The 27097-nt window shown below is 38.4% G+C and overlaps 3 protein-coding genes across 3 annotated transcripts; all 3 read right to left on the bottom strand.

Moving 5' to 3' along the window:
* Positions 1–6639: 6639 nt before the first annotated feature.
* Positions 6640–7581, bottom strand: LOC112912415 (olfactory receptor 51V1-like). Its single transcript, XM_025989117.2, has one exon. It carries the CDS (start codon positions 7579–7581, stop codon positions 6640–6642), a length of 942 nt encoding a protein of 313 aa, XP_025844902.2.
* Positions 7582–13801: 6220 nt separating this feature from the next.
* LOC112912413 (olfactory receptor 51G2-like) lies at positions 13802–14752 on the bottom strand. Its single transcript, XM_025989116.2, has one exon. The coding sequence runs from the start codon at positions 14750–14752 to the stop codon at positions 13802–13804; it is 951 nt and encodes a 316-aa protein (XP_025844901.2).
* Positions 14753–22943: 8191 nt separating this feature from the next.
* Positions 22944–23891, bottom strand: LOC112912412 (olfactory receptor 51G2-like). The gene has a single exon (XM_025989115.1). The coding sequence runs from the start codon at positions 23889–23891 to the stop codon at positions 22944–22946; it is 948 nt and encodes a 315-aa protein (XP_025844900.1).
* Positions 23892–27097: the final 3206 nt, after the last annotated feature.

Below are 27097 nucleotides of genomic sequence, written 5' to 3'. Positions count from 1 at the left end.
CTAAACTGTGATTCCAACAATGGAATCTATGTTCATTATTTAACAGTATACATTGACCATGTAATTTTACTTCATAAAATCCTTCCAAGTTTATCTTTTATCCTAGGATGATGTCTGATCATTTGACTCTGGCCTACAAACTGAACAAGTGTACCTTTTCAGTGTTCATTTCTCTACTCTTTATAGCCTACTCTCAACTCTGGTCATTTAAATGGAAATTCAAGATACCTATGCAAGAGAGGTGGCTCACTGTATTGTACCTGATTTTTTTTAAGCCTGTTTTGTCTCCGTGCCACATTGTTCTGGAGGTGGGGTGGCATATCTGTCTTGGGTATCCATTCTGTTTAACTCCTTATCTCCAAAAATGAACCCAGTGCCTGCCAGATAGTTGGGGAAGGAAGGAAGGAATGATCTCTAGGATTCCTACAGTAGAGATGAAAATGCCCCTTCTTATGACTTCTATTCTACTGTACCATAATTTTCAAGACATCTTGCCTAGAGTGAACTGCTGTTGAAGGTAGATAAAGAAGAAGGAAACATGGAGAGTTAGAGGGCAGAATTGCTATAATTTAGACAAAGAAAGCCTGGCAGAGATAGAGATGCAAATAGACATATTTAAAAAATTCACTGGAATGGTTCATTTATTGGTTTGGCATTATCATAATGATTTACTATTATTGAATAAGAAGTTTGAGATTTTGCAGTACTAGGATATTAAATATTTAGCAAGGATATCTTCTATAATATGTTACACAAATATATGACTTTAAGTTGATAACATCCTTGAAGCTTAGCAGAATGTTACAGTGTTATTGCACACTGCTCTTTAGTGATTAATAATATCCCAAGAGTCTATCAAGGAGTATGGGACTAATTTGTCACTGGACTATTTCATTTTTACTTTCTTTTTTTAATAATTATCATTGTGTTTTTTTTCTTCCCTGGATGTTCTCAGGTCACTAGTTTTAGCCCTCCTCTCTCCCTGTAATGCACTATGCTAAAAGATGATGGTTCTCTTCACCAAATACATCTCATACTGCTACATATATGCAGATTACATCAAGGTGATATACATTAAAAAAGAACTAATCTTTAATAACAAAGTTGAGTCATGCAATTTTGTAAGTTTCAAGTTATTACATTTTTAAGCTACAGACTATGCTTTCAAGGTTGATAAATTGATGATTTAGAAATAATGGATTTTAATCTCAATAACCTTGAGTTTGGGCAGTTCCGGTGGCCCAGAGGTTTAGCACCGCCTTCAGCCCAGGGCATGATCCTGGAGACCTAGAATGGAGTCCCACGTCAGGCTCCCTGCATCGAGCCTGCTTCTCCCTCTGCCTGTGTCTCTGCAAACCTTGAGTTTATTGACCAAGGCTAATCCTTTTTTTTTTTTTTTTTTGCAAGAGGAAAGAGACTGTCATTTTACTGTCCTTCTACCAAAATTTTCTACTACACCAATATTTTCCAGGGACTTTCCCCAGTCTTAGCTTGGCTGATTTGAGGGGCATAGAATCAATCCACTCATGGATTCAAGTACATCTACATCAAGAAGTATTTAAGAAGAGGAGATGTGCCAGTGGGTTTCCAGCCTCCCCTAATTATACATTCTATTTTTGGTCTCTCTTGTAGTAGTACATTTGGAGAAGGTTACTAGGAAACTATCTAGGTCTCTAGAAGTAGTACACTTAGAGATCTCTAGGAATCTATACTTCTCAGTGGCTCCTAAATAATGCCTTAGACACAGCTCGTTTGCCTTTCTAGACATCCACTCTACTGATATTCACAGCTTCACCAGGAAATGTGTGGGTACCATCCTCAACACATGACTGTTTCTTCTTTACTTCCCCAATCCCATGGTACTGAGTCACCTCCCAGAATGTCAAAGCTGAGAATCTGTCTCTCCACTGCAGGAGTTCAGTGGCACGAGTTCCCAATGGAGAGGAACTTTACAGCAACCTGGGCAATGCCCTAAAAGCCTTTCCCTTGGGAAACACCAAAGGTTCTCTCCAGGGATTAGTGGAAGGCATGGCCAAACAAGTCTTGCAGCTGCCTGTAGAAAGACTCTTTCATGACTGAGAAATGTTGGGTCCTGTCCCAGTGTGAGTTCTTTGGGTTCTAAATGCTCTGTCCTAGGCTGAGGCAAGTCTCAAGTGCATGGGAAAAAGAGAACCTTTAAAGAGTTCTCTCATTCTGAACTCTGGAACTGACCACTTAGAGCTCAAACTAGGAAAAACTCTGTGTTAGAACAAATCTTTGAGACTGGGAGGGCTTTCCAGGCAGTATGTCAGGATAAAGTGAGGCACAATCACTAGACACAGCAAGACGGACATTAAATGCTGCAAGACTATAAGTGTTTTTGCATTTCTGAAATTTACCATCTAAAGCAGAAGCTAGAGAAATATGAAAGGACAGGATTTGTGTGCCATGCTAAGAAATTTCAACCCTCATGTAAATGGTATCCTATAGCATTTCTCCTTCTGTGTCTGACACATTTCACTAGCAAAATGTTCTCCAGATTCATCCATATTCTCACAAAGTTTGGATTACCTCCTTTTGAAAGTGGAATTAAGGGTACCCAAGTGGGTCAATCAGTTGAATATCCAACTCTTGATTTCAGCTCAGGTCTTGATCTCAGGATTTTGAGTTCAGGCCACACATTGGGCTCTACACTGGGCATGGAGCCTAGTTAAAAAACAAAAAACAAAAAACTTAAAGGTGGAAGAATATTTCATTATATGTGTATGCTTTAATTTGTTTAGCCATTTGTCTGTGGATGAAATGAGCACTCAGGTTGCTCCCCTGTCTTGGCTCTTGTGAATATTACTGCAGTGAACATGAGAGTACAGGTATCACTGTTTTCATTTCCTTTAAGTAATACCCAGATGTGGGATTGCTGGATCATCTGGTCATTCTATTTTTAACTTTTAAAGAATGTCCATACTGTTTTCCATAGCTGCTACACTAATTTACATTTCCACCCGCAGTCAAGAACAGTTTCCTTTTCTCCTTATCCTCACTAACACTTGTTATTTTGTTTTCTCTTTTACAATAGCCATCCTAACAGGTGTGAAGTGATACTTTATTGTGATTTGGAGTTTTGATTTACATTTCCCTGATGATTACTCATTGCACACCTTTTCATATATCCTGTGAACATATGTGTGTCTTCTTTGGATAAATGTCCATTCAAAATTCACCTTTTAAGGTGAATTTATTTAATGAAATCTGTCTTGAATCCCCCTCAACAGTTATAGCCCAAGTTCAGTGGTCCATCTCATTTTCCCATGACACCAGTGGAGGATTTTCAATTTCCATTTTCCTATATTTACTAACTTTCTCAACTTAGAAAAAATCATATTCCATTTTGTAGCCACTGTCCGTATGACCCACCTTGGAACGAGAATATGTAGATGGCTTTGATGATCTTGGATGAATTTGTTCTCCTCCACAGTTTTATTACCTTCTTAACGAGAGAATTAATGCATAAGATAGTAGCCCAGGGAGTCAGTACCCCTCCTGGAGATGCAAAGTTTTCTCAACACAGACTGCCTCCAGTATGTATGCGATGCTTTATCACAATTATGTGTCATTCAATATTCAGGTGTATCTGCAGATTTGAAGATACAGTGAAACAAAACCGGCATGAAAAAATATGCCAAGGGCACCTGGGTGGCTCAGTGTGTTATAGATGAGAAACAAAGAAAGATATCCTCGTAGCTCTGGAAAAGGGAAGGGATGGGAACCATTGTGAAATATACCCAGAGGCCCCTCCGTAACAGAAGCTGACCAAGACTGCCAGAACCTGATCCCAATTGGAGGATGGGGAAGTCACCTCCTCTCCAGCTCCCAAAGCCTTCCAGTCATCCAAGAGGGAATAGTGTCACAAGTCAGTAGACTGGGATGCTCTGCAGTCAGGGAAGGAAAAAGGAGCCTGTGGGGCAGGAGAGCAAAACCTTTGTAGGTCCTTGTAAAGGTCACAGCTCTGAGAACCAGACACAGTATAATCTCGGATGCACTAAGATTTAATTCGAAGATTATTGTGTGCTTCCCTATTCCAGAACCCATATCTTACCAGCAACCCAACAGTGTTCTAATAAAATATCAATTCCCATGATTCTGTAAACACTGTGTGTCATGAGCTTTCCATTGATTTTCTAAATTTACATGATGCTTACCAGATCCCATTTAAGTCATTGCTGCATAATCTGACATGCTCCTTTCCCTCTTTAAAACACAGTTTGCTTGAAATCATTGACATCATATGCCCCTAATATTGTTATTGTTATTGTTATTGTTATTGTTATTGCAATATTTTCAGACTCTCTGGCAATTCAACTCTACCCTATTTTAATGTTGAAGTTTTTTAAAGCATATTTATGCTATATCCTATACTTGATCAAGTCAGCCCCCCTCATGATCTCAAATACCATGTTTATTACCACTATCACTCCCAAATTCATCATCTGAGTCTACTGTTCTCACCAGACCCCTGACAACTTATATCAGATGCAAAGCTTGACGTCTTTCCTTAAATGTCTCTTGGGCAGATCAAATAAATAAAAAATAATATTTTTAAAACAAATCCCATTCACCCACATCTTCTTTATCTCAGTACATGGCTATAGGTTCTCTGTAGTTTCTCATTCCAAAAATCTAAACATGATGCACCTCCTATTCTTTATCCCTCATAATCAGTCTCCAACTTTGTGATCCCACGTCTTAAGTGTATCTTATATGCACCCACTGTTTGCAACTCCCTGAGCTGACCCTTGCTCACTCACTACTATATCTTTTTATTAAGACACTTTTTTGTACACCTGAAACTAATATAACACTGTCTGTTAACTAAGCTAGAATTAAAATAAAATAGTTTAATTAAAAAAAATCTTTATTTCATCTGCTGTCAACTCTTGTCCTCATCTTTTCAGTAGCAGGACTGATACTGTTAGCATATATGTTTGATCATTATAACATTCTGATTACAGTTCATTAATAGTTGCATATTGCCCTAAGGATTAAAACTAAATAAAAATCTCATCTTTCCTAACATTGTTCCTGTCTACTTTTCAATGTTTATGCCTGAATTTCATAGTCACTTGTTCACCTGTTTTTCATACAGTCAAAGGGATTCTAAACTTTTTTTTCTTTTCAGTTTGCCTAAACATTCCTTATTTTTTACATTCCTCTGTACTTCCTCTCAATCTTCAAGCCTCAAGTACGTATTATGTTCTAAGAGGAGTTGCTACCCAAATCCTCTGTAGTAGATTAGAGTTCTCTGGCAGGCTGTCAGTGCACTCTTTATTTCTGACTATTGTTATTTATTAGAGTTTCTAATGTAGAGGTATGTTTAATAATTTTTGTCTATTTCCCATGTTATACTGAAGGTAAAGTATTTTTTATGCTCTCCTAGTTTTCCTGTAACTTAGCAGTGCCTAGCACTGAGTCTGAAACACCAGAAGTACTTAGTCAATATTTCAATGGTTATTTATCAATGTTCCATAGATAACTAAAATTCAGTATGTTCAACATAGGTTCCACTATCTCCATGTGTAAACAATACTCTTCCTTTGTCACAGTCTCTTTGAAAGACATTCCATCAACATAATTTAATAAACCAGAAACTTGAGCATCAACTAGGAAACTACTCTCTGTTCACCAAGGCACAGGCAGTTATCAGGTGTGCTCATAGATCCTAAATATCACCATGTCCCTTATCTTATTTCCATTTTCACAATCATTGCTCTAAAAGAGGCACCATCAGTCATCAACCATACTCTTGCAGTAGTTTGTAAACTCTTCTCTATAGACTATAAACTAGACTATAAACTTCTCTATAGACTATAGACTTCTCTATAGACTTTATAAAGAATATAAATGGCACAAAGAAAGCCTAATGATAGAATATCCATAAAAAGTGTAAGGTGAAAAATTTGTATGCAAGAGGTTCACATCATCAAAGCGTGGAAACTAATTAATTATATAGTCTTAGAGTAGTTTCAGGTATACAACAAAATGATTCAATAATAAAAAAAGAATAAAATCTTTGGAATAGAAGGATTATATATCTTTTTATTCCACAAGCCCTTTAATAAATTTGTATTAAATCTCTAATAGGGAAAAAGTAATAGAGTGGGAGGAAGAGTCAATATCATACATTTGCTTGCCTCTCACCTCACCCCTAGGAAGAAGAAAAAGTCCAGTATCACTATATTATAATATTTTGCTATATGGATTGCTACTTGAATAATCTAAACAATAGACATGCTCTCAGAATTTTAGGTAGATGTGTGTATAAATGGAATGAAAATATTAATGAACTGAGGGCCATAGTCTTCGTATGGCAACCATGCTTTAAGAACATGTCAATAAGATGCAAAGATAGGTATTTTCATGTCCATGACAGATATATTACCTTACAACAGACTTTCAGAGCCTCTGGAATGTGTATTAGGAAAACTCAGTTCTATTTTGCCTCTTGCATTAGAAAGCCTCTTAAGTTCTTTAATACTAAAATCCTCATTAAATAACAAAATGCTATAGAAATTATCATTCAGATTGCAAGCTGTTGCACTCATGGGAAGTAGCATTACTTTTTTGCCCTTAAAACATTCTAACTAATAACATCCAAAGGTTCTACTACATTTTCAGGGAAAACCACTTCTTCATCCTGCCCCGGATCTGCTGGGTCTTTACACTGTAAATGATGGGATTCATCAGGGGTGGGAAAAGAATATAGATATTGCCCATAAGGACATGAACAGAAGGTGAGAGATGCTTTCCAAAGCGGTGCACCATGGTGAGGCCAATGATGGGGATGTAAAAGACCAGGACAGCACAGATGTGGGACACACAGGTCTGCAAGGACTTGAGCCTCTCCTCCTGGGATGCAATCGCCAGCACTGTGTGCAAGATGAGAATGTAGGAGATGAGAATGAGCACAGCATCCAACAGCAAGGCACAAATCACCAGAGCCAGGGCATAGAAGCTGTTGAAGCGGATGTCAGAGCAGGCCAGCCGGAGTAGGTCCTGGTGCAGGCAGAAAGAGTGGGAGAGGATGTGGGGGCGGCAGTAATGGAAGAACTTCAGGCGAATGATGACCGGGAGAATGGACAAAGCAGCCCTTATCAGAATGGTCACCATGAAATGAATGACTCTACTGTTGGTCAGGATGGATGTGTAGCGCAGAGGATTGCAGATTGCAGTGAAGCGATCAAAGGCCATGGCAAGAAGGACTCCAGACTCTATGAAGGACAGACCATGGATGAAGTAAGTTTGGGCAATGCAGGCATCCTGACTGACTTCTTGATTGAGCCCCCACAAGACCCCCAGCACCGTGTGCACTGTGGACAGCCCCATGCACAGGTCGGTGAGGGCCAGCATGGCCAGGAAGTAGAACATGGGCTGGTGCAGGCTCGGCTCAGTCCTGATCACGTGCAGCACCAGGCAGTTTCCCAGAAAGACCATAGCATAGACAAAAGAAAAGGGAATTGAAAACCAGGGGTAGTACTGGTCTAGGCCAGGGAAGCCAGTGAGAATGAATATGGAGGAATTGATAATGGAAGCAGAAGAAGCAGACATGCTTATGTGAAGGTGATTTTCAAGATAAGATTGATACTTACTAACAAGTTTTGTCAAATTGTCTACTGTGTGTGAGAACAGTGGAGTATAATCCAGCTACTCACATTGTAGCCCAGGTAAAACTAACTGCAGCATCCCATGGAAGGTCCACTCTGCAGGAGAAGCTACAGCACAAGATGACTTCACAGAGAAGCTCCTTGAGAGTAGGTGGTCGGTTGTAGAAGCAAATCAATGTCCTGACCACTTTAGGCAAATTAGAACATTAAGTTCATTCACTTTAAGTCCCTCTGAGCGAGCCACTTGTAGGACGCCCAGCAAATGACAGTGGCAAAAGCTATTGGGAGTGCAGGTCTGCTCCTGTTCTGCTGCTTCTGAGTCAGTCCCCGAACGTTGTCATGTCACCAGTTCTTATGGCACAGGGAGTGAGAATGCTCAGATTTATGATGTTGAATGTTGAATGAAGTGTATTGTGTGGGGCAGGTGGACCTGGGCTCCCGGGAGGCCAGTATTCCCTCTTGGTGGCTGATGCAAGTGAGAGATTCCACTTGGTCACTGCAGGCTAAGTGTGTGGGTCCCTGAGATTGAGATGGGTAAATGACTGCTTTTCTGGAATTCACAGATCTTTACAGGGAGTGAGACTCAGCTTAACTGAGTGAAATTTCAATATCTCCTTAGAAGAAGGCAAGAAGTAAACACCCAAGGGAAACATTTAGATCAGTATTCCCAATAAATTTTATTCTCCATATCTGTCTGAATCAACAAAAATGTTTATATAAAGCTTATTATTTTTACCACATTTCTTTTTTTTTCAGTAAACATTTCTCCCTTTTCTGAACCCCTAAGAAAGGGTAACCATTGTGAAAAATACCTAGAGGTATAACATGGACCAATTGCTTTGAGGAAAAGACTGCCACAACCTTATCTCAGTTGAGGGAAGGAAATTCTGTCCAGATCCTTCAGACTTTCCATCTCATCTAAGAGGGAAAGGGACCACAATTCAATAGATTGGGAATGCTACAGTAAGGAGGAAATAAAGCAGTCTGATGGTTGCAGACAGGGAGGAAGACCATTGTAGGAATCCCTGTGAAGGTCACAGCTCTGTGGAACAGACCCAGTAATAACAGATGCACTAAGATTTAATTAGAAGATTATTTATATCCTTTCATATTCTATCCACCATCCCTTATCAGCAACCCAACAAGCATCTAATAAAATAACAATCCATCACAGCTGAATATTCTGTAAAAACACAGACTTTTCTCTAAGGAAGTGTACATTGCCAAAGCTAAAGTCAAAAGTGGATGGAATAAAGAACAATAAAGAACAAACAAAGAAAAAAAACTTCTCATATCTATAGCTACAATAAACACAGCTCAACTCCCAGCTGCCACAAACCTTCAGTTTAAAAAAAAAATGCATTATCTGCAAATTTCAATAAAGCAGAGCACAATAAAAAGAAGGATGCCTATATATTGGTCTGTAATATCCTTTTCTTGTAATGTCTTTGTCTGGCTTTGGCAGCAGGGTAATAATGCTGGCTCATAGAATGAGTTAAGAAATGTTCCCTCCTCTTCAGTCTTTGGGATGAATTTGAAAAGGATTGGGCAATACAATTTTTAAAAGCGTCAGATTCAGAATCAAACTGAATATTATAAATCCCAGTTGTGCAACTTTCTAATTATGTGATCAATTACTAAATATCCCTAAGCTTTGGTTTCTTATCTCAAAATGAAAATTGTTAGATTTTCATCATTTGAAAAATACAAGAGACATTTATAAATTACTTAGTACTTTTTTTTTGCCATTTCTTTAATTGCTCAATGATTGGTGATTAGCTGTCGGTGTTTTGTCATATAATTCATGTGATAGGCAATTCAGAAATATGCCAGTAATTATTTATCTCAACAATTAATTTATTCACAATTTTTTATATACCAGGTTCAGAGAACAGAACAGTGTCCATATTCTCAATAGATCTTTAGCTGTTCTCTTTCATCTAAATGACTAAAATTTTAAAAAAATGTTTATGTTGAATGCTTTATTTAAGCACAATTTGGATATTAGCTGACTAAATATGCTTAATTGAGTTTTAAAGTAATTGCTTTTTATTTATTTTTATTTTTATTTTTATTTTTTTAGTAATTGATTTTTAAAACAATTTTTAAAAAATTTCCAACAGATAGGTATGTCTTCAATCACCTTATATACTTTCTTATCTGAGTGTAGTTATTATATTCAATCTTCTAATATTTTATGACTAACAATGCCAAATGGATCTTGCAATATGGAATTTCAAACTTGTCCTGTGCCTATATGAAGGCAGAGAAAGAGAGAAGAAAAGTTTTGCAAAGTGAATATACTTACTGGAAACATAGCCAGTTATTTTAGGCTACAGAGTGATAAGTGTTGCCCTCTTGTCTAGTACTCCTGTCCAGCTCCTTTCTGCTCTCATTCTTTATCTGCTTTCTTACCAAGAGTGTCTTATGGCACAGCTTCCCTAAGGACAACTCAAAAAATCTTAGCTATTTCCTTACTTGTTAGCTTGGGCAGCTCTTGTCAATGTGTCTTGGGTTTTCTTTGCTACTTGTGTAATATATTCAGAAACAAAGAGAATGTATTAGGAATGTAATTCTTTATCTACCTGGAGGAAATTATCTGAAAACTTTTTACAATGTATGTCTAAGGGAAATCTAAATATCTGTACCATGTATATCTACTGTTCTTGTTATAGAGGTTTGGGAATGGAGTTTTTATTTCCATACACTCTGACTTCAATTACAGAAGGAAATTATTACATTGTGACATACACATATATGTGTACGCAAGCAAAACAAAACAAAACAAAAACCCAAAACAACAGAAAAAAAACAAGTCATTCCATTCCTCACATGAATCTCACTTCTTTGTCTCCCATTTTCAGTTTCAATGACTAATCACCCCAAATCACCTAGTCCCTGCATTTCGCTGTTGGGTGATTTGTTGTTATAATTACAACACTACAAATCAATGATTTGAATAATGTATATTGTTCTCCGTGGTCTCCCCATTGTCCAGCTATTTGGCCATTGAAATTTAGTTTCTGAGAATCTTTTTTTTCTATATGGCTAAGAGGACACTCAGCTATTGGACCTGTAATGAGGCCCTAAAGGCAGCAAGGGACAATTGTAAGGACAGGATTCTAAAATAGTTTAAATAGTTGAAAAGAGCTTATATCTTATTTAAGTTATCTGTTATGAGCCTTCTGAAGGAATGATCTCTCTACTTGTTTATCCTTGTCTGAATCCATTTAAAACTAAGTACTTTCCCATTGTCTCTTAATCTTCATTTCCTTATGGTTTTATTCTCTGGCCACTGCTCATTCTTTCTTACCTTGAAATCTTTGGACAGTAAAATAATGCCATTGCTTTCCTCATCTTTATACTAATAGTTAACACATCTGTGTTCGAAGCTCTAACTCAGTTTCATAACTATATAGTTATTTGTTGTACATAGGTGTTTAACTACAGAAGACTCAAATGAAACATACACAGAATTGAACTCTTCATCTTTTTATCTATCTTTATTTATGGTGCCAGTAAAATGTGCCATCATCTACTCAGCCATTACAATCAGGAAAAATAAAAAGCCTAATTGAGATAGACTGTGTAAACAGGTATATTCAGCAAATAAATGTAGTGATTAGTGATTCTGCATTGATTTATATTAATTATGGCTATTACAGACAGAAGCACAAGGGGATATCCTTAATTCACAGAAGGGGGTTTTTTGTACTAAAAATGTAATATGGATATTTTCCTTGAACATGTCACTCAAAGAAATACCTTCTGTTTTGGGTTTCTCATTAGAATTTGTTTCATCATTAGGAACTCCAGTTATAGAATATATTGTAGTATGTCTACTGATATTTCAGGAGATAAGTAAATGATACGAGACTAGTTAGTCCTGGTCTGCTAATCTTTTTTTTTTACTTAGATTTGTCCTAGTTATTTCATTTTCCTGTATTTTGTATCATAACACCCAACTATTTGCTATTTCCCTCCCCTACTGTATCTGTTTCCCTCTTATTTTTTTTTTAAGATTTTATTTCTTTATTCATGAGAGACACACACACAGAGAGAGAGAGAGAGAGGCAGAGACACAGGCAGAGGGAGAAGCTCCCTCCATGCAGGGAGCCTGACATAGGACTCCATCCCGGGTCTCCAGGATCAGGCCCTGGGCTGAAAGCAGCGATAAACAGCTGAGCCACCCGGGCTGCCCAATCTGTTTCCTTCTTAATGTGATATTTGTGAGGACACTAAAAGGAAGGTTTTATGAAGTATATACAAAGAAATAACCACAGCATTCAGTACAAGGGCTATATCAATAAAATTCACCTGTTTTCTTTTCTTTTTAAGATATTTATTTATTTATTTATTTATTTATTTATTCATGAGAGACACAGAGACAGAGACCAGAGACACAGGCAGGGAGAGAAGCAGACTCCATGCAGGGAGCCCGATGTGGGACTCGATCCCGGGACTCCGGGATCATGCCCTGGGCCCTAGGCAGACACTCAACCGCTAAGCCACCCAAGCATCCCAACCTCTTTTATTTTCAAAGCATCCTTCATCTATAGTTGTGCTCAAGACTGATGAGATTTTTAGAAAAAAAAAATTACAACTAAGAGAATATTGCTTGAAAAAAAAATTTTTTTTTTAAGATTTTACTTATTTACTTGAGAGAGTGAGAGAGTGCACATGAATAAGGGACAGGCAGGACTAGATAGGGGGCCACAGAATTAAGCTCACAAAAATCCCCAAAATGTGGAAATGAAACCAAACCAGACCATCCTGTCCTAAGCATCAGAGGTGAGGTCTTGTTATAACAGCTACTTGTGACCAACAAAGAATTACTAGACCCTAAAAAGGAAGTAAATCATTGAAGATGTTATCACTAGTTCTTTATGGTGTTATCAATAGAGATGTTAAAAGGATTTAGGTTTCCTGGTTGGCTTCCAATAAAAGACCAACCCTACATCAAGCCCTCAGTGGCAACCCTGTAGGGACCGCTTTCACTTCTGAAAGCTTTCTCTGTATCCTTGCTTAATAAACTTGTTTTGCTTTATTCATTCTCCTTTGTCTGAGAGATACATTCTTCAACTCCATGAGACCTAGCTCTCCTGCACACAGAGTAAGAAAGAGAAGCAGAGAGCTCCCTGCTGAGCCCCCAAGACCATGACCTAAGCCAAAGGTAGATGCTTAACCAACTGAGCTACCCAAGCACCCCTACTTCATTCTCATTATTTAAAAATATGTGTTGATAACTCTGGCCACAGATATTTGCAATTTAAAAGCTAGAAAACCTTACCATTTTTGAAAGTAATATTGAGAAAATGAGAAAAACAGCAAAATCCTGGAATGCTCTAAAAGCAAAATTAAGAAGTCCTCATAGGTTTGATTCTCACATATTTGGAATTGCATTTCCAATGAATATTTCATCCTTGCCAGTGATGCAGACTGGCTGAGTTCCAGGAGCCAGAGAGAGGTTCCACAGGACCAGCCAAAAGGGGTCCTTGGCTTCATGCAGGGTAGAAATCAAATGAGAGCAGAGTTTATTGAAGACATACAGAGAATGCAGATACAAACACAGCTTCTGAAAGACACTTTTATTCCACAAATACTAATAAAATACCTAATATACAGAAAGGCTACATACAGGAAAGGGGATGTAGTGGTTAACAAGACAGAAGGAATTTCCTCATAAGGAATATTTTTAGTGGGGATTTTCCAAAATGCTTCTGATATCACTGAATTCCAAATATACCCATCATCCCAATTGCCAAAAATTCTTCTTCCTAAGATCTGAGGCAAAGCACTATGTGCATTTTTGTGCGTTTGTAAGGTCCCTAAGTTATTCTTTCAAGTTCCTTTTCCATTTAGATTGGCAGTCCCCTTCATGAGTCTTAAATATTATGAGCTTTCCTCTAAAATGGAGGCAGTATCTTAGTTCTATTTCTATTTATAGGGCCAATAATAGTGTATTTAACAAAGTAGGTATTCAGTGAAACTTTACTAAATGAGAATGTGGTTATTTCTTCCCATGAGTGAGAACTCCATATGAAGACGATGCTGTCTCTGAGTTACAGTCTTCTCACTATGAGACTTTATGTGAAATGGCTCATTAAACATCTATGACCAAATTCTTTCATGCTTTTTCTCTTTCTACCAAAGATCTATTGAGCCTAAGTGTCTCTGATGCCAGCCCCACCTGACCCCAAGAAGCGTAGCATCCTCAACCGGATCTGCTTGGTCTTAATGGTGTAAACTACTGGATTGAGCACTGGAGGTATGAGAAAGTGAACATAGGAGAGCAGCATCCGGCTGGAAGGGGAAGCCCACCTCCCAAATCTGTGGATCATGGACAGGCCAATCATCGGTGTGTAGAAGAGCAGCACAGCACAGATATGAGAGACACAAGTGTTGAGGGCTTTAAGGCGCTCAGCTTTGGAGGCAATGGACAGCACTGTTTGGAGGATCAGCACATAGGAGAGAACAATGAGCACCGAGTCCACCCCTAGTGTAGAGAGCACTACAAAAAGACCATAGGCACTGTTGATGTGGGTGTCTACACAGGCCAGCTTCATGACATCCGGGTGCAGACAGTAGGAGTGGGAAAGCAGGCGATTCTGGCAATAAGGCAGTTTCCTCAGCATGATGGGAGCGGGGATGTGAAGCCCGACACTGCGCACCACACTGGCCAGGCCTAAGCTAGCAACACGGGGGCTCGTGAGGATGGTGCCATAGTGCAGGGGGTTGCTGATGGCCACAAAACGGTCCAAGGCCATAGTCAGCAGCACAGAGGACTCCATGATGGAGAAGGTGTGGATGAAGAAGAGCTGGGCCAGACACACATCCATTGCCACTTTCCTGAGACTCAGCAGGTAGATGGGGAGCACAGTGGGCAGTGTGGAGGCAGACAGACCCAGGTCGGTCACTGCCAGCATCAATAGGAAGTAGTACATGGGCTGGTGCAGGGAGGGCTCTGACCTCACCACCCACAGGATCAGACTGTTCCCTACCAGAGAGGCCACATACATGGCACACAGAGGGATAAAGAGCCATTTGTGCACAGCCTCAATGCCTGGGAGGCCTGCTAGGAAGAAAAAGGTACCGGTGTGGTTGGAGTCTGACATGGTGACCTGGTGGGCAGTGTTCCAGGCAGAAGTGAAACCACAGGCCCTGGAATCAAAGGAGTTGCTGGGTCAGAACCTCCTCCATGAACTGAGACCCTTCACTGACTCCCCAAAGGGTTTCCCTGACAACCATGGCCTTGTTGACTTGGAGAGGCATTTCCCCAGGCTCATAGATAATCATGGAGCCCTTAAACAAAGGTTAGTTTGAATATCCAAGGAAATGTTGCATTCATGGGAAACCTGGCTTAGGAGACCTACAACAAAATTTAACACAAAATCAGAATTTGAAACATGGATCTGGAAAGGAACCAAGATAGTGTAGATCCTAACTTTTCACTATACCTCCTGGGAAGTGAACTCTAGGTGCCTATATAGTAGTTAGTGTGCTTGATGTGGGAGCAAAGTGCAGGTTCCTCACTTCCTGTCAAATTCCCCTTCACACTGTCTTTCAGTAGATACTTCAGTGTGGTAAACATCCAAATTTTGCAGACTGACATCTTCTTTTATAATTAAAACAATACAGGGGCAGCCCTGGTGGCTCAGCGATTTAGCGCCTCCTTCAATCTGGGGTGTGATCCTGGAGACCCAGGATTGAGTCCCATGTCGGGCTCCCTGCATGGAGCCTGCTTCTCCCTCTGCCTGTGTCTCTGCCTCTCTCTCTCTTTCTCTGTGTCTCTCATGAATAAATAAATAAAATCTTAAAAAAAAAAATACAGAAGAATCCACTTTAACATGTAAGCCCTCCAGTGAAAGCATACCAGCACAACCTTACCCCCCACATGGTTTAGAATGTCAAACTGTGGCAAATTTTTTAGATAATTTTTCTAAATATGATTCATTCTCCAATTGAGCTGTGTGTGTGGAACATTGATAGAATGAATTCCACTCATAGAAAATGAAATAGTGACCTTGCAGCTTATCTATAATTATTCAGCATTATACTGATGAGTACATAGAAATCAGAAAACGTTATTTATGTGTGAAGAAATCAGAACTTAGATCCACTTACTGATTTTTGAAAAAAATACAATAATCAGAAAATGTTATTTATGTGTGAAGGAATCAGAACTTAGATCCACTTATTGATTTTTGAAAAAAATACAATAATCTAAGACTACAGGTTGGGTCTTATGTTCTCTCTCTTGAACTTTGACTCCCATTTCACTCTCTGCCATCTCAGCTCCTTTGCCCTTTCAAGCCATCATGAGCTGCAGTTTTCAAGAACCCAGTCAAAGTATTGTCTGGAAACTTTTGTCTTCCCTCCTAATCATAAACAAAGGAAGGAGATTTCTGGAATTTCCCAGGAGTCTAAAACTTGAGAATAATAACCAACAAGAACAACTTAATTTTTAGGAATCTTTCTTAATCATCTCTTCAGAGTTTTGTTTTGTCTTATCTTTTCCAGTGATACTGATTTTCTCTTCATTTTATCACATTTTCTCTCAGATGTCTTGGAGAATAACTCAGTATTCCTCCTTGAAAAGTAGCTCCAAACAATAATGAATTCTGTCACTTTTTCTTCTGCAAGTAGAAATATGCAAGTTTAATTTATTCCTTTTATATTCCATCTAAAGTAGTTTACAAAACACTCAGATATTTGATTTTAAAGCATCTCAAGTGTTGGAAGTTAACAGATCAGTTTTTCTAGATTAAGAAATTTTATCCTTAAGAATTCAAGTATGTAACTTAATTAAAGTCACATCAATCATAAAAGAGGATCCAGGACTGGAAATAATTCTGTTTGACTCAGTGTCTTTTACTCTGGATATTGTTGCATGAAGGTAAAGATAAAAGCCAACTATTAACAAACAGATTAATTCATTCACAATCCTTATCCTTACATCTAAGTAAATAAAAAAATTCCCATGAACACCTAAGTTTAAAAACCTCCTATATGATGGCCTTTTCTGGTTTTCCTCTTGTAATCTACTTTGTTTCCTCCAGATTAAAGAATTTCTAGTCAGTTACTGAGATGACCCAAAGGTGAAATAAGATGGAGAAATGTTTGAGGACATTGACTGGGAAGGTTGGGAAGAATTGTGCATTCACATGGAGTGTTTGAGTGCCATCGATGAATTCTTCATACTATACTCAAGCTGCACTGTTTCTTTAAAATTAAAGGAAAATCTTCAACATTTCCTTAACAAACTGAACATTCCCTCCCTTCGTCCATAGATTTCAAAAGTGGAGGTAGAAACACACTGAATGGGTATAGTGTGAGCGTATTTGGAATTTCTGCCATTATTTCACTTAGCATTTGAAAAAATGGGCTTATGAGAAAAGGTACTCAGGTGTTCAGATAAGTAGAGCATATTGGTTTTGTATATTGCCTTGAGTTGACTGTGCAGAAAAAGAAGGGTTTTGTGAATTTGTGTGCATGTGATAGTTTTTCTTAATTTTTAAGAAATGCTTGTGGGGGCATCTGGGTGGCTCAGTGGCTTAGCATCTACCTTCAGCTTAGGTCATGATCCCAGGGTCCTGGGATCCAGTCCCGCATCAGGATCCTTGCAGGGAGCCTGCTTCTCCCTCTGCCTGTGTCTCTGCCTCTTTCTGTGTGTCTCTTATGAATAAATAAATAAAATATTTAAAAAAGAGAAATAATTGTGGAGTCAAGGGATTATAGTGATAAGAAACAGAGGGGATAAGTGAAAAGGCAGAGTACCTGTTTCTTGTCCTGTCTTAAGCATAAAACGTTGGAAAACAAACAAACAAATAACTTGGACAAACTTGGACTTAACCAAGAGCTATTTATTCAAAAGTGTTAATGCACCGTAAGCTTTTATTTAACAGGAACTTTTCCCTTTGGCTTTCCAGAAGATTTTCAATCAGATGTAAACCTGTGACCTCATGGAGTAGAGTAGGAAACCATGCTGGGTTTCCTAGCACCAATGTCTGTTTTCTTCTGCAATCACATTAGGATTCAGATTAACAACATTAAGCCAATATTCTGCTGTGACAATAAAATGACAGCACATACATAATACAATGTTGGTTTCACTTTTCTCATCATCTAAAGAATGGAAATGGGCGAGTAGTACTAAATTTCATACCAATCTCATAGATTTCTCTGATGATAAATTAAGATAGTGGGTGGAAGAGTTCCTAATCTGTAGAGCACTTAGAAAATAAATAATCATTGTTAATATTTGTCTGTTCTTTAATTTTTCCTAAATATACTTACTGTGCTCAAAATGCAAGGAGCCTCTTCAAAGATGATTCTTCAAAGATTTAGGAGTAATTGAAATTAACCTTGATCACTCTGGATTTATCAGTTCACATCATCATTCTGTTACCTTCCATCATGCAAATGGTAACAGACTGCTTTTTCCAACTGTCTTTACAAACCAGCAACTTTCCATTCCATTCTGCTCCTCAATTTTTTTCTCCTCTCAGCATGTCTCCCTTAAAAGGCATAGAATCTATTTGCTTAAAGACTTAGGTACACATATGTTAGACTGTATTTAAGGCATGGAGAATTTAGGCTGAGTTACTAGCCCAACTCTTAACTTCCCATTTATTTGGTTTTATCTATTATGACAGTACAACTGAGAAATTCTTCAGGAAACTTATTCAGTGCCTCCAGATGGTACCTGAAGATAAAAAGCACTTTTTCTTCCTCTAAATCATCAATACTGCTCTTTTTCAGGGCTTTAAAATCTATTAACTCTATTCTTAGATGAGCACTAAAAGAAACCTTGGCAAATGGCTTCTTTACCCCTTTCCCCCTCAAGCCCCATGTTACTGCCTCACTCAGAAGAAGATAAGAGCTGAGGACATTTTTCACTCTCCTCTAGGGTACATTCCTGGGTAGCATCCCTTGGTGAACATAATAGGTGACATGGGCTTTAGGGCAGCAAATAACTTTAACCATGTCACTGCCAAGTAAGTTTTGCAATGGGCTATAAAGAAACTCTATCATGATTGGAATCCTTTGGTCCTGTCCAAATCTGTCTCTTGGACATTGATTTGAGATCCCGTCTCAGTTAATGATCTTCTTATATTATGATTAAAAAGTAATTAGCTGTTGAGGGTACATGCTTCAAAAAGACATTTCAGTTTCCTCACCTGTGAAATTAGAATATTGAAAGAAACTAATGCACAATGTTGCTGTGAGGATTAAATCAGGTACTTCATTGGAAAACTCAAAACCATGTTTGTCAATACTCAAATAATTACCTATTTATTATTATTTCATAAAAACATTATGAGTATTTAATATAATGATATATGCAAATCACTTACTATCATTCCTAAAAAAGCACACATTAAACACTTAATTTTATGATGATGATGCTGATTTACATACAGATGCAACAAAGAAACTTTCTATTGTTGCAAAAGAAATAATAAAAGTTCAATAAAATGAAGGACTTTCTGATTTAGAGGAAAATAAAAATAGAAAATAAATGGAAATAAACAGAATAGAAATCACAAATTTAGCCACAGAATTGAAAATTCAGGCAGACAATTCATACTTCCCCAAAAGAATGTTTTATAAAATTCATTGTTTCACTATATAGGTGCAAAACAAAAAAAGGCTCAGCTCGTTGTGAGCACACACATTTGTCAAAACTTTAAGTACTACTGCAAGAAAATAGTGAGGTCCCCAAAGCTTTCAACCTCAATGTTATATGTCATAAAGAAGAAATGGATGTTGAACATATTCCAACAAATAAACAACTCTAATTCTGGGCAAGATGTATAAAATATATCAGATCTTGAAAAGCAGACAATGCAGAGCTGTGATTCCTTGTGATAAAGGAGATAAAAAGTGTTTCCATATCCATTCAGGCTTTCTGCCAGACTTCAGTTTACAAACTCAGACAAGGAAGTTGAATGCAAATTGAGGACAACTCTCTCCTTAAAGGGAGAGAGAGAAGGCAGAAGTGATTTTAGGGGCTGTGAGGGATCAAAATTTGGGGTGCCTATTGGATATGAAGAAGTCCTAGAAATCTGCTTAGGTGTCCATTTGATGTTTTCACCAAGTACTAAGCTGAAGATTTATAGGTCAAGACTCCAAAAAGCTTGGCAGAAAACATCTCTGGTGGGCTGTCAGTTGCCTAGAGATTCTGCAGTTCATTCAGTACTGGGACACATTAGAGTTCCAACAAGGGAGAGTGGACAAAGGTCTTTGAATGCCTTGGACATTGATTTGAGATCCCGGAAGAGCTACACCGTAAGAAGAGGGAGTATGTGGTGTGGTTTCTGATTACATGAAATTGATTCAATATAATGTGCTACTTTGACATCTGAAGTTGGGAATGGATCAAAAAGCCTAACCATGAGCTTCCCTGTTCTTCCCAGATATGTATGCCTCACATCCAGTGAACAAGAGTCCCCTCCTGGCTAGTTTCCCTAACAATCAAATCAGCTGCAGTCCAACTAATGGCTATCACTTCCCTGTAAGTCAATGAATTATTCAAACAACCAACTCAAATCATCCTGTGGAAATGAGAAGGGTAACCCCACTTTGCCATTACTACAGAGCCTGCTTCCCATGGCCCCTGGTTTGTTCACTCTGTCCCCAAGTACCCCTGTGTGCCACTTGTCTGGCATGCAGTTTCCTCCTTCCCCAATCTGTGAGTATCTATGACCAATAAACTGTTGTCAGTCTTATCTTTCCACTGTCAAGTGCTATGCTTTCACTCATTTCCATAACCCTACAATAGAAATCTCTTTCTTACCAACGGATGAATAGGAGGCAAGAATACTATAACCAAAAGTAAGGGTTAATAAGCTCAGACTCCAATAAGGCTTAAAACTAACATGCAAAAACAATAACATGATCCTCCAATAAACTGTCTGCCATGTCAAACCATATTCTTTGTATATAGGATAACATGACCCAGACTGCCAATAATACAGCATTTGCAGTGCCCATGGACACATAAAAAAAAAGATAAATAAAAAAGCAGAAAGAGAATCAGAATAAAATAGAAAAGCCAATAAGAAGAGTTTCAGGATGAATAGAGATTCTGGAATTAGAAGAAAAGACCTTTAAAACAGTTATGACAAATATGTTTGGACATATAAAGAAAAATATGGACATAAACAGTCATACATAAGTATATATATATATATATACACACACACGTACACACACATAATCCAGCACCATGGGGGTGCATTTTAGCTTTCTCTCACTTGCTTATTTAAACATGACTAATGCTTCCTCAAAACTCGGAATTGCAAACCACAAAATGTGAACTTTGCTGCATGTAAATTAAAAAAAGAAAAAAAAATCTAAAGATCCCATGGTAGATGGTCGACCATAAAAAATTATTGCACCTATATCAGGAAGGGAGACAGAACATGAAGACTCCTAACTCGGGGAAACGAACTAGGGGTGGTGGAAGGGGAGGAGGGCGGGTGTTGGAGGGGAATGGGTGACGGGCACTGAGGTGGACACTTGACGGGATGAGCACTGGGTGTTTTTCTGTATGTTGGTAAATTGAACACCAATAAAAGTTAATTAAAAAAAATTATTGCACCTATATTACAAATATATGATGACATAATCTCACTGAAGGACATGAGGAGAAAAAGAGCTGATCTCAGTAACTTCGGAAAATGGTGTTTTGGGGGATCCCTCAGCAGTTTAGCACCTGCCTTTGGCCCAGGGTGTGATCCTGAAGTCCCTGGATCAAATTCCACATCAGGCTTCCTGCATGGAGCCTGCTTCTCCCTCTGCCTGGGTCTCTGCTTCTCTCTCCTTCTCTCTGTGTCTCTCATGAATAAATAAATAAAATCTTTAAAGAAAAAAAGAAAAATGGTGTTTTGACTGGGCAATGGAAATTTAATGATACAGAACTGCACACAAATATTGCATTGGAGTTGGTAAACTTGTTCCCTGCAGGAGCATGGATTAATAATTTTAAAATTCTTCATTTTTTGTACACAAGGGATGAAATGATGAGAAATAAATTGTAATTTATAATACAATAATGGTATCCAGATTTGTCACTGTCAGAGGAAGAAATTAACAAAAGATAAATCATACTTTTAAAGTGGGATAGGAAAAAATCCTTGAAATTTATCATTCTAATCGAGTAAAATTTTAAAGATAAAAATTAAACATTTTCAGGCTGAAAGGAAATGATGCCAGGTATAAATTTGAACATATGCTAAGGAATACAAAGTATTACATGCAGTAAATATGAAGGCAAGCATAATTGTTCTTATTTAATAATTTATTTACATGGCAACTTACTATATTATGTAATTTGTGGTATATCCACAGTGAAATATTGTCCAGCATAAAAAGGAATAATATCTGAATCACACAGATAGAACTCAATGTACTCAATGCTGAAAGAAAAAAGCCAGACTATGTAAAACTTTAGAAAGGTGCAAACTAATTGATAATAACAAAACTATCTCAGTGTTTGACAAGTTGAGTGGCAAAAGGTACTGGGGAAATAGAGCAACAGGAAATTTGGGGGTGGTGGGTATGTTTGTTACCTTAACTGTGGTGATGATTTCATGGGTGTATAGGTGTCAGATTTATCAGACTGTACACTGTATTGGATGTCCACCCTTCATGTATCATGGAGCTTAAATAAAATGCTGAACTATCTAATAGTCACATTGAGACACATTTTATTATGGTAATTAAGGTCTTTATTTCTTTAAACGTATTTCATTTGGCTTATATTTTCCAGTTTAAACCATATCTATGGTTATTATGCAAATCACAAGAGAAAACTTTTTGATTTTACATATTTGCCAAATTTTCAGAAAGTATACCAAGTGAGGCCCTCTTGAGCTTAATTTTATAAATAAAACTCTAGGTGTTTAGTTATAGGATGTCTTAGATATCTTTGAATTCCACTCTTCTAATCTACTTGCTTTTACCTGTCAGGATGTCTTTCTTAGATATCTTTGAATTCCACTCTTCTAATCTACTTGCTTTTAAATGATATTCTCTCAAGATCCTGTCCGTTTCCTCTAAAATAATCTGAGTCTTTTACAGGCTGATATTGTTTTTCCAGAATGAGCAACATGTTTTTTTTTTCTCATTACACAGGTATTGTTTTAAATGGTACATGTTTGAACACGTAATATATTTCAATCAGAGTTTTTGAATAATTAATTGATTGATACATCAGCTGGAAGCTATATACTCTCTCCTTCTCTGAGATGTCTTCAGTCAGCAGGCTGACTATCACAACCAGTATTTTATTTCTGTGACTCAGAGTTTTCTTGGGTGGAGCATCTTTAGAATGCGTACCCGAATCTCTTTGGTTTTCACACTGTAGACAATTGGGTTGAGCATCGGAGGAACAAGAAAGTGCAGATAGGAGAGAAGCATATATACCTGAGCTGGTAGCTTCTTTTTTCCAAAGCGATGAATCATCGACAGGCTGACCAGTGGGGTATAAAATAGTAATACAGCACAGATATGGGAAATGCAGGTGTTAAGGGTTTTGAGCCGCTCCGTATTGGAAGCAATGTTCAATACTGTCCTTAAGATTAGCACATAGGAGAGGAGAATGAGTACAGCATCCAATCCTAGCGTGGAAAGCATGACAAAGAGCCCAAAGCTACTGTTCACAAGAGTGCTAGAACTGGCTAGCCTTAAAACATCAGGATGAACACAATATGAATGAGACAGAGCATTCACAAGCTGAAATTGCAGTCTTCTAAGGAGCACAGGAAGGGGCAGATGGAGAGCAGCACTACGGGTGACAATGGCCAGCCCGATGGCACCAATGCGCTTGGTTGTAAGAATGGTGGCATAGCGTAAGGGCTCTCGGATAGCCACACAGCGGTCAAAAGCCATGGCCAAGAGCACAGCTGATTCAATAACTGAGAAAGTATGGATGAAGAAGAGTTGCATAAAGCAAGTTGCAGCTCCCACCTTTCTCTGGCCTAAGAGAAAAACAGCTGCCATTGAAGGTAGTGTAGAAGCTGAGAGGCCCAAGTCAGCCATTGAAAGCATGGACAGGAAGAGGTACATGGGTGTGTGGAGGCTGGGCACAGACTTGACAATGTACATTATGGTGATGTTACCCAGCAAAGAGAGAGCATAGACAGAGCAGATAGGAATAGCTGTCCAGCAATGAGCGGCCTCCAGTCCTGGGAGATCCATCAGTATAAAGATGAAGCTGCTGGCATTATTGTTGTTAAGAATTGTCATAACTTTTGGAAGAGTTTGTCCTGGAAAAATTATAAAGGCAAAAAGTTATTCTTTCACAGCATTTTCCTAATATCTCATCCTGTGTCCCATGCCTGAGGAGTAATATCACTCTCCTTCTCTTCTTACAGCACTGAATCCATTCTTTTTGAAGTTTCACTAGAGTATAGATACTGTCTGTCTTCTTGGAGGTTTGCTCTAGTTTTCAGGGGCTGCTTGTGCCTTTCACAGAGAGAAAATTCCTTCCTCATTTGAAGATGTTTCAAGATTTGAAAAATGGAAAGGGAAACTGTGGTGAAAGCACAGGATACAGATGCATATGCTAGATTAGTTGTAATACAGAAAATGGGTTCTAAGGAAACCTAGATAATGGATGCTTCAGAGTTAGAAAATCAAGTTAACACTGACTGGTGTTAACATTGATTTTGAACTCATATCACCAGATATATCTTTGCTCCGAAAGGGATTTAAAAGTAGTATCTGTGACAAGAAGGCACCAGGAGGGTTTGTGCTTGATGTGCATGTCTACTAGATTAAATCCCTTCTCAATCTCTGATATTACTTTCTGGGAAAATGTTGGCTAGCTGAGGCAGGTGAGAGGAAGAAGGTGGAGAGTAGATAATATTTGCAGTCAGAAATACATATATTCTCAGCGGCATCACACATTTACTGAGCTCCTGCTGTGTACTCAATTTAAGTAATATAATATAGACAATATGTAACTTATACCTTTGAAGTTCTGATAATCCACCGCTCAACATAGAACACATCCGTAGGGGACTTGACCGTGGGATAGGAAAAGATCCGAACCAGGAATCTATATTTTGTTCTCTACAACTCATCTTTTTTTTTAAAGATTTTATTTATTTATTCATGAAAGACTGAGAGACAGAGAGAGAGAGAGAGAGAGAGAGAGAGAGAAAGGCAGAGGGAGAAGCAGGCTCCATGCAGGAAGCCTGATGTGAGACTTGACCCCTGGACTCCAGGATCACGCCCTGGGCCGAAGGCAGGCACTAAACCACTCAGCCACCCAGAGATTTCCTCATCTTTTTTTTTGTTTTAAATTAAAGACTTTACTTATTTATTCCAGAGAGAGAGTGAGCTATCAGGGGAGCAGAGGAGAGGAAGAAGCAGACTCAGAGTTGAGCATGGAGCCTGACATGGGGCTCAATTCCAGGACCCTGAGATCATGCCCCCAGCTGAAACAAAGAGTTGGATGCTTAACTGACTGAGCTCCCATAACTCACCTTTTTAAAGAATGACCTTGGGTACCTTCATTTTTTAAAAAAAAATTGTTTATTTATTTATTTATTTATTTATTTATTTATTTATTTATTTATTCATGAAAGACAGAGAGAGAGAGAGAGGCAGAGACATAGGCAGAGAGAGAAGCAGGCTCCCCCCAGGGATCCAGATGTGGGACTCGATCCTTGAACCCCAGGATCATGCCCCAAAAGCAGAGCTCAACTGCTGAGCCATCCAGGCATCCCGGATCTTGGGTACCTTCAAAGCCAATTATTAAAGAAAGGAAAACTGGGAAATCTGAGTACATGGAAGAAGTCAAGAGAAACTTGGGCGTATACATGAAGTTAACATTGAATGATGATTTTCTTTGCTAACATCTTAGGAAAATTCTCTTAACAGTGGAGGTTTCAACATGTTGTGGGCAGTTATTTAGGTGGCAGCCATGATCTACTGATGTAAAACAGTCTTCATTATATTCTACCTTTTTGAACACTAATTATAATATTGCCTTATTCTTCATTGTCATGAAGAATACCTACAATCCCCTTTCAGCATGCTAACCATTCATCTAAGGAAAAACCAGAGAAGAAATTCTGTGAAGAGTGAACAACATGTCGGAATCAAAGCAACATGGTAATTGAACAATAAACCAATTATTAGCAATTATAGGATAGGTTGTGGAGGAAGAAGAGGAGTGATAACCACCTATGAGGGAGGCAAAATGCAAAAGCAGGTGTGTCAGATTTGAGAAAGGATCTGTATAGAAAGGTGAGGACTGGGATTGTGTGCTTATACCTGTGGAGAAGTGAGGGTAGGTAAGCACCAGTCATCATCTTTGTTATTCTAATAAAAACTCCCCCTGAACTTTGGTTACAGAGGGTGAGGTGTGCAATGCATAGACTTTGCATCCATCAACCTGCCTCAACAAGTTTTACTTATAAGCTGTTAACCACAGTGTATTTTCAAAAGAAAGGAAAAGCAGCACCCTTTAGAAATACACTAAAATTCTCATAAATGCAGAGAAGTTATCATCATTTTTTTTATTATTATTTATTTACGAGAGTCACAGAGAGAGAGAGGCAGAGACACAGGCAGAGGGAGAAGCAGGCTCCATGCACCGGGAGCCCGATGTGGGATTCGATCCCAGGTTTCCAGGATCGCGCCCTGAGCCAAAGGCAGGCGCCAAACCGCTGCGCCACCCAGGGATCCCAGAAGTTATCATCATTAATCAAAATAAAACATCTGAAACATTCAGCATTAATATTCCTGGGAGAATGTTTAACATACTAGCATGAATAAAATAGCAAATCCACTCCAGAAACATAACAAGAGTGAGAAAGAGGGAAATTTTATATTTGGAAGACATGAGATGATATGCTATAAGCTGGTGACCAATTCACAAATGAGGAAAGTCTCCAAGGACACTCAGAAGTCTTTGCCTTGATTCTACTTTCTAAGGACATCAGAAAAGAAAGGCTACTACTACAGATTCAATTTATAAGTCTGATTTCATCTAGGGGTAAGTATTGAGCTGCAACCCAGTCACCTTAGGAATGCAAGCTTCCATCATCCAAGGACAGTGGATCTTCATAAAAACATAAGGCAGGGTGGGAAGAATCAGGGACACTAGAGATTTGGAGAATTGTCGGAGACAGGAAAGCAGGGAATGAAGACAGTAGCAGACACTGCATTTTGTGAATGATACAAACTATTTCTTTCAATATAATTCAATGCCAGTTGTGGTCAAGCAGACTACTGGACTTTGCAGAGAGATAATGCTATATAAAAAGCCAATTTCTGATAGAGAATAATTATCCAAAGAACACCATTTCATCTAAGATACCTGTGGCAATAAGCATGAGAAGAGAGAGAGAGGTGTTCCTAGCAGGCTGGGTCATGACGCTAAAGGTTTAATCCAGCAGAGGTTAGAAGCATGTGTTTCTCTATTTTTCCTCATGCTATTT

The sequence above is a fragment of the Vulpes vulpes genome, chromosome 11 (assembly GCF_048418805.1).
Source record: "Vulpes vulpes isolate BD-2025 chromosome 11, VulVul3, whole genome shotgun sequence".
NCBI classification, from domain to species: Eukaryota; Metazoa; Chordata; class Mammalia; order Carnivora; family Canidae; genus Vulpes; species Vulpes vulpes.
This window is presented reverse-complemented; position numbering and strand designations above follow the sequence as displayed.

Excerpts from the sequence above, each read along its gene's own strand:
- LOC112912415 (XM_025989117.2), bottom strand. The coding sequence starts at position 7,581 with ATGTCTGCTTCTTCTGCTTCCATTATCAATTCCTCCATATTCATTCTC.
- LOC112912413 (XM_025989116.2), bottom strand. The coding sequence starts at position 14,752 with ATGTCAGACTCCAACCACACCGGTACCTTTTTCTTCCTAGCAGGCCTC.
- LOC112912412 (XM_025989115.1), bottom strand. The coding sequence starts at position 23,891 with ATGACAATTCTTAACAACAATAATGCCAGCAGCTTCATCTTTATACTG.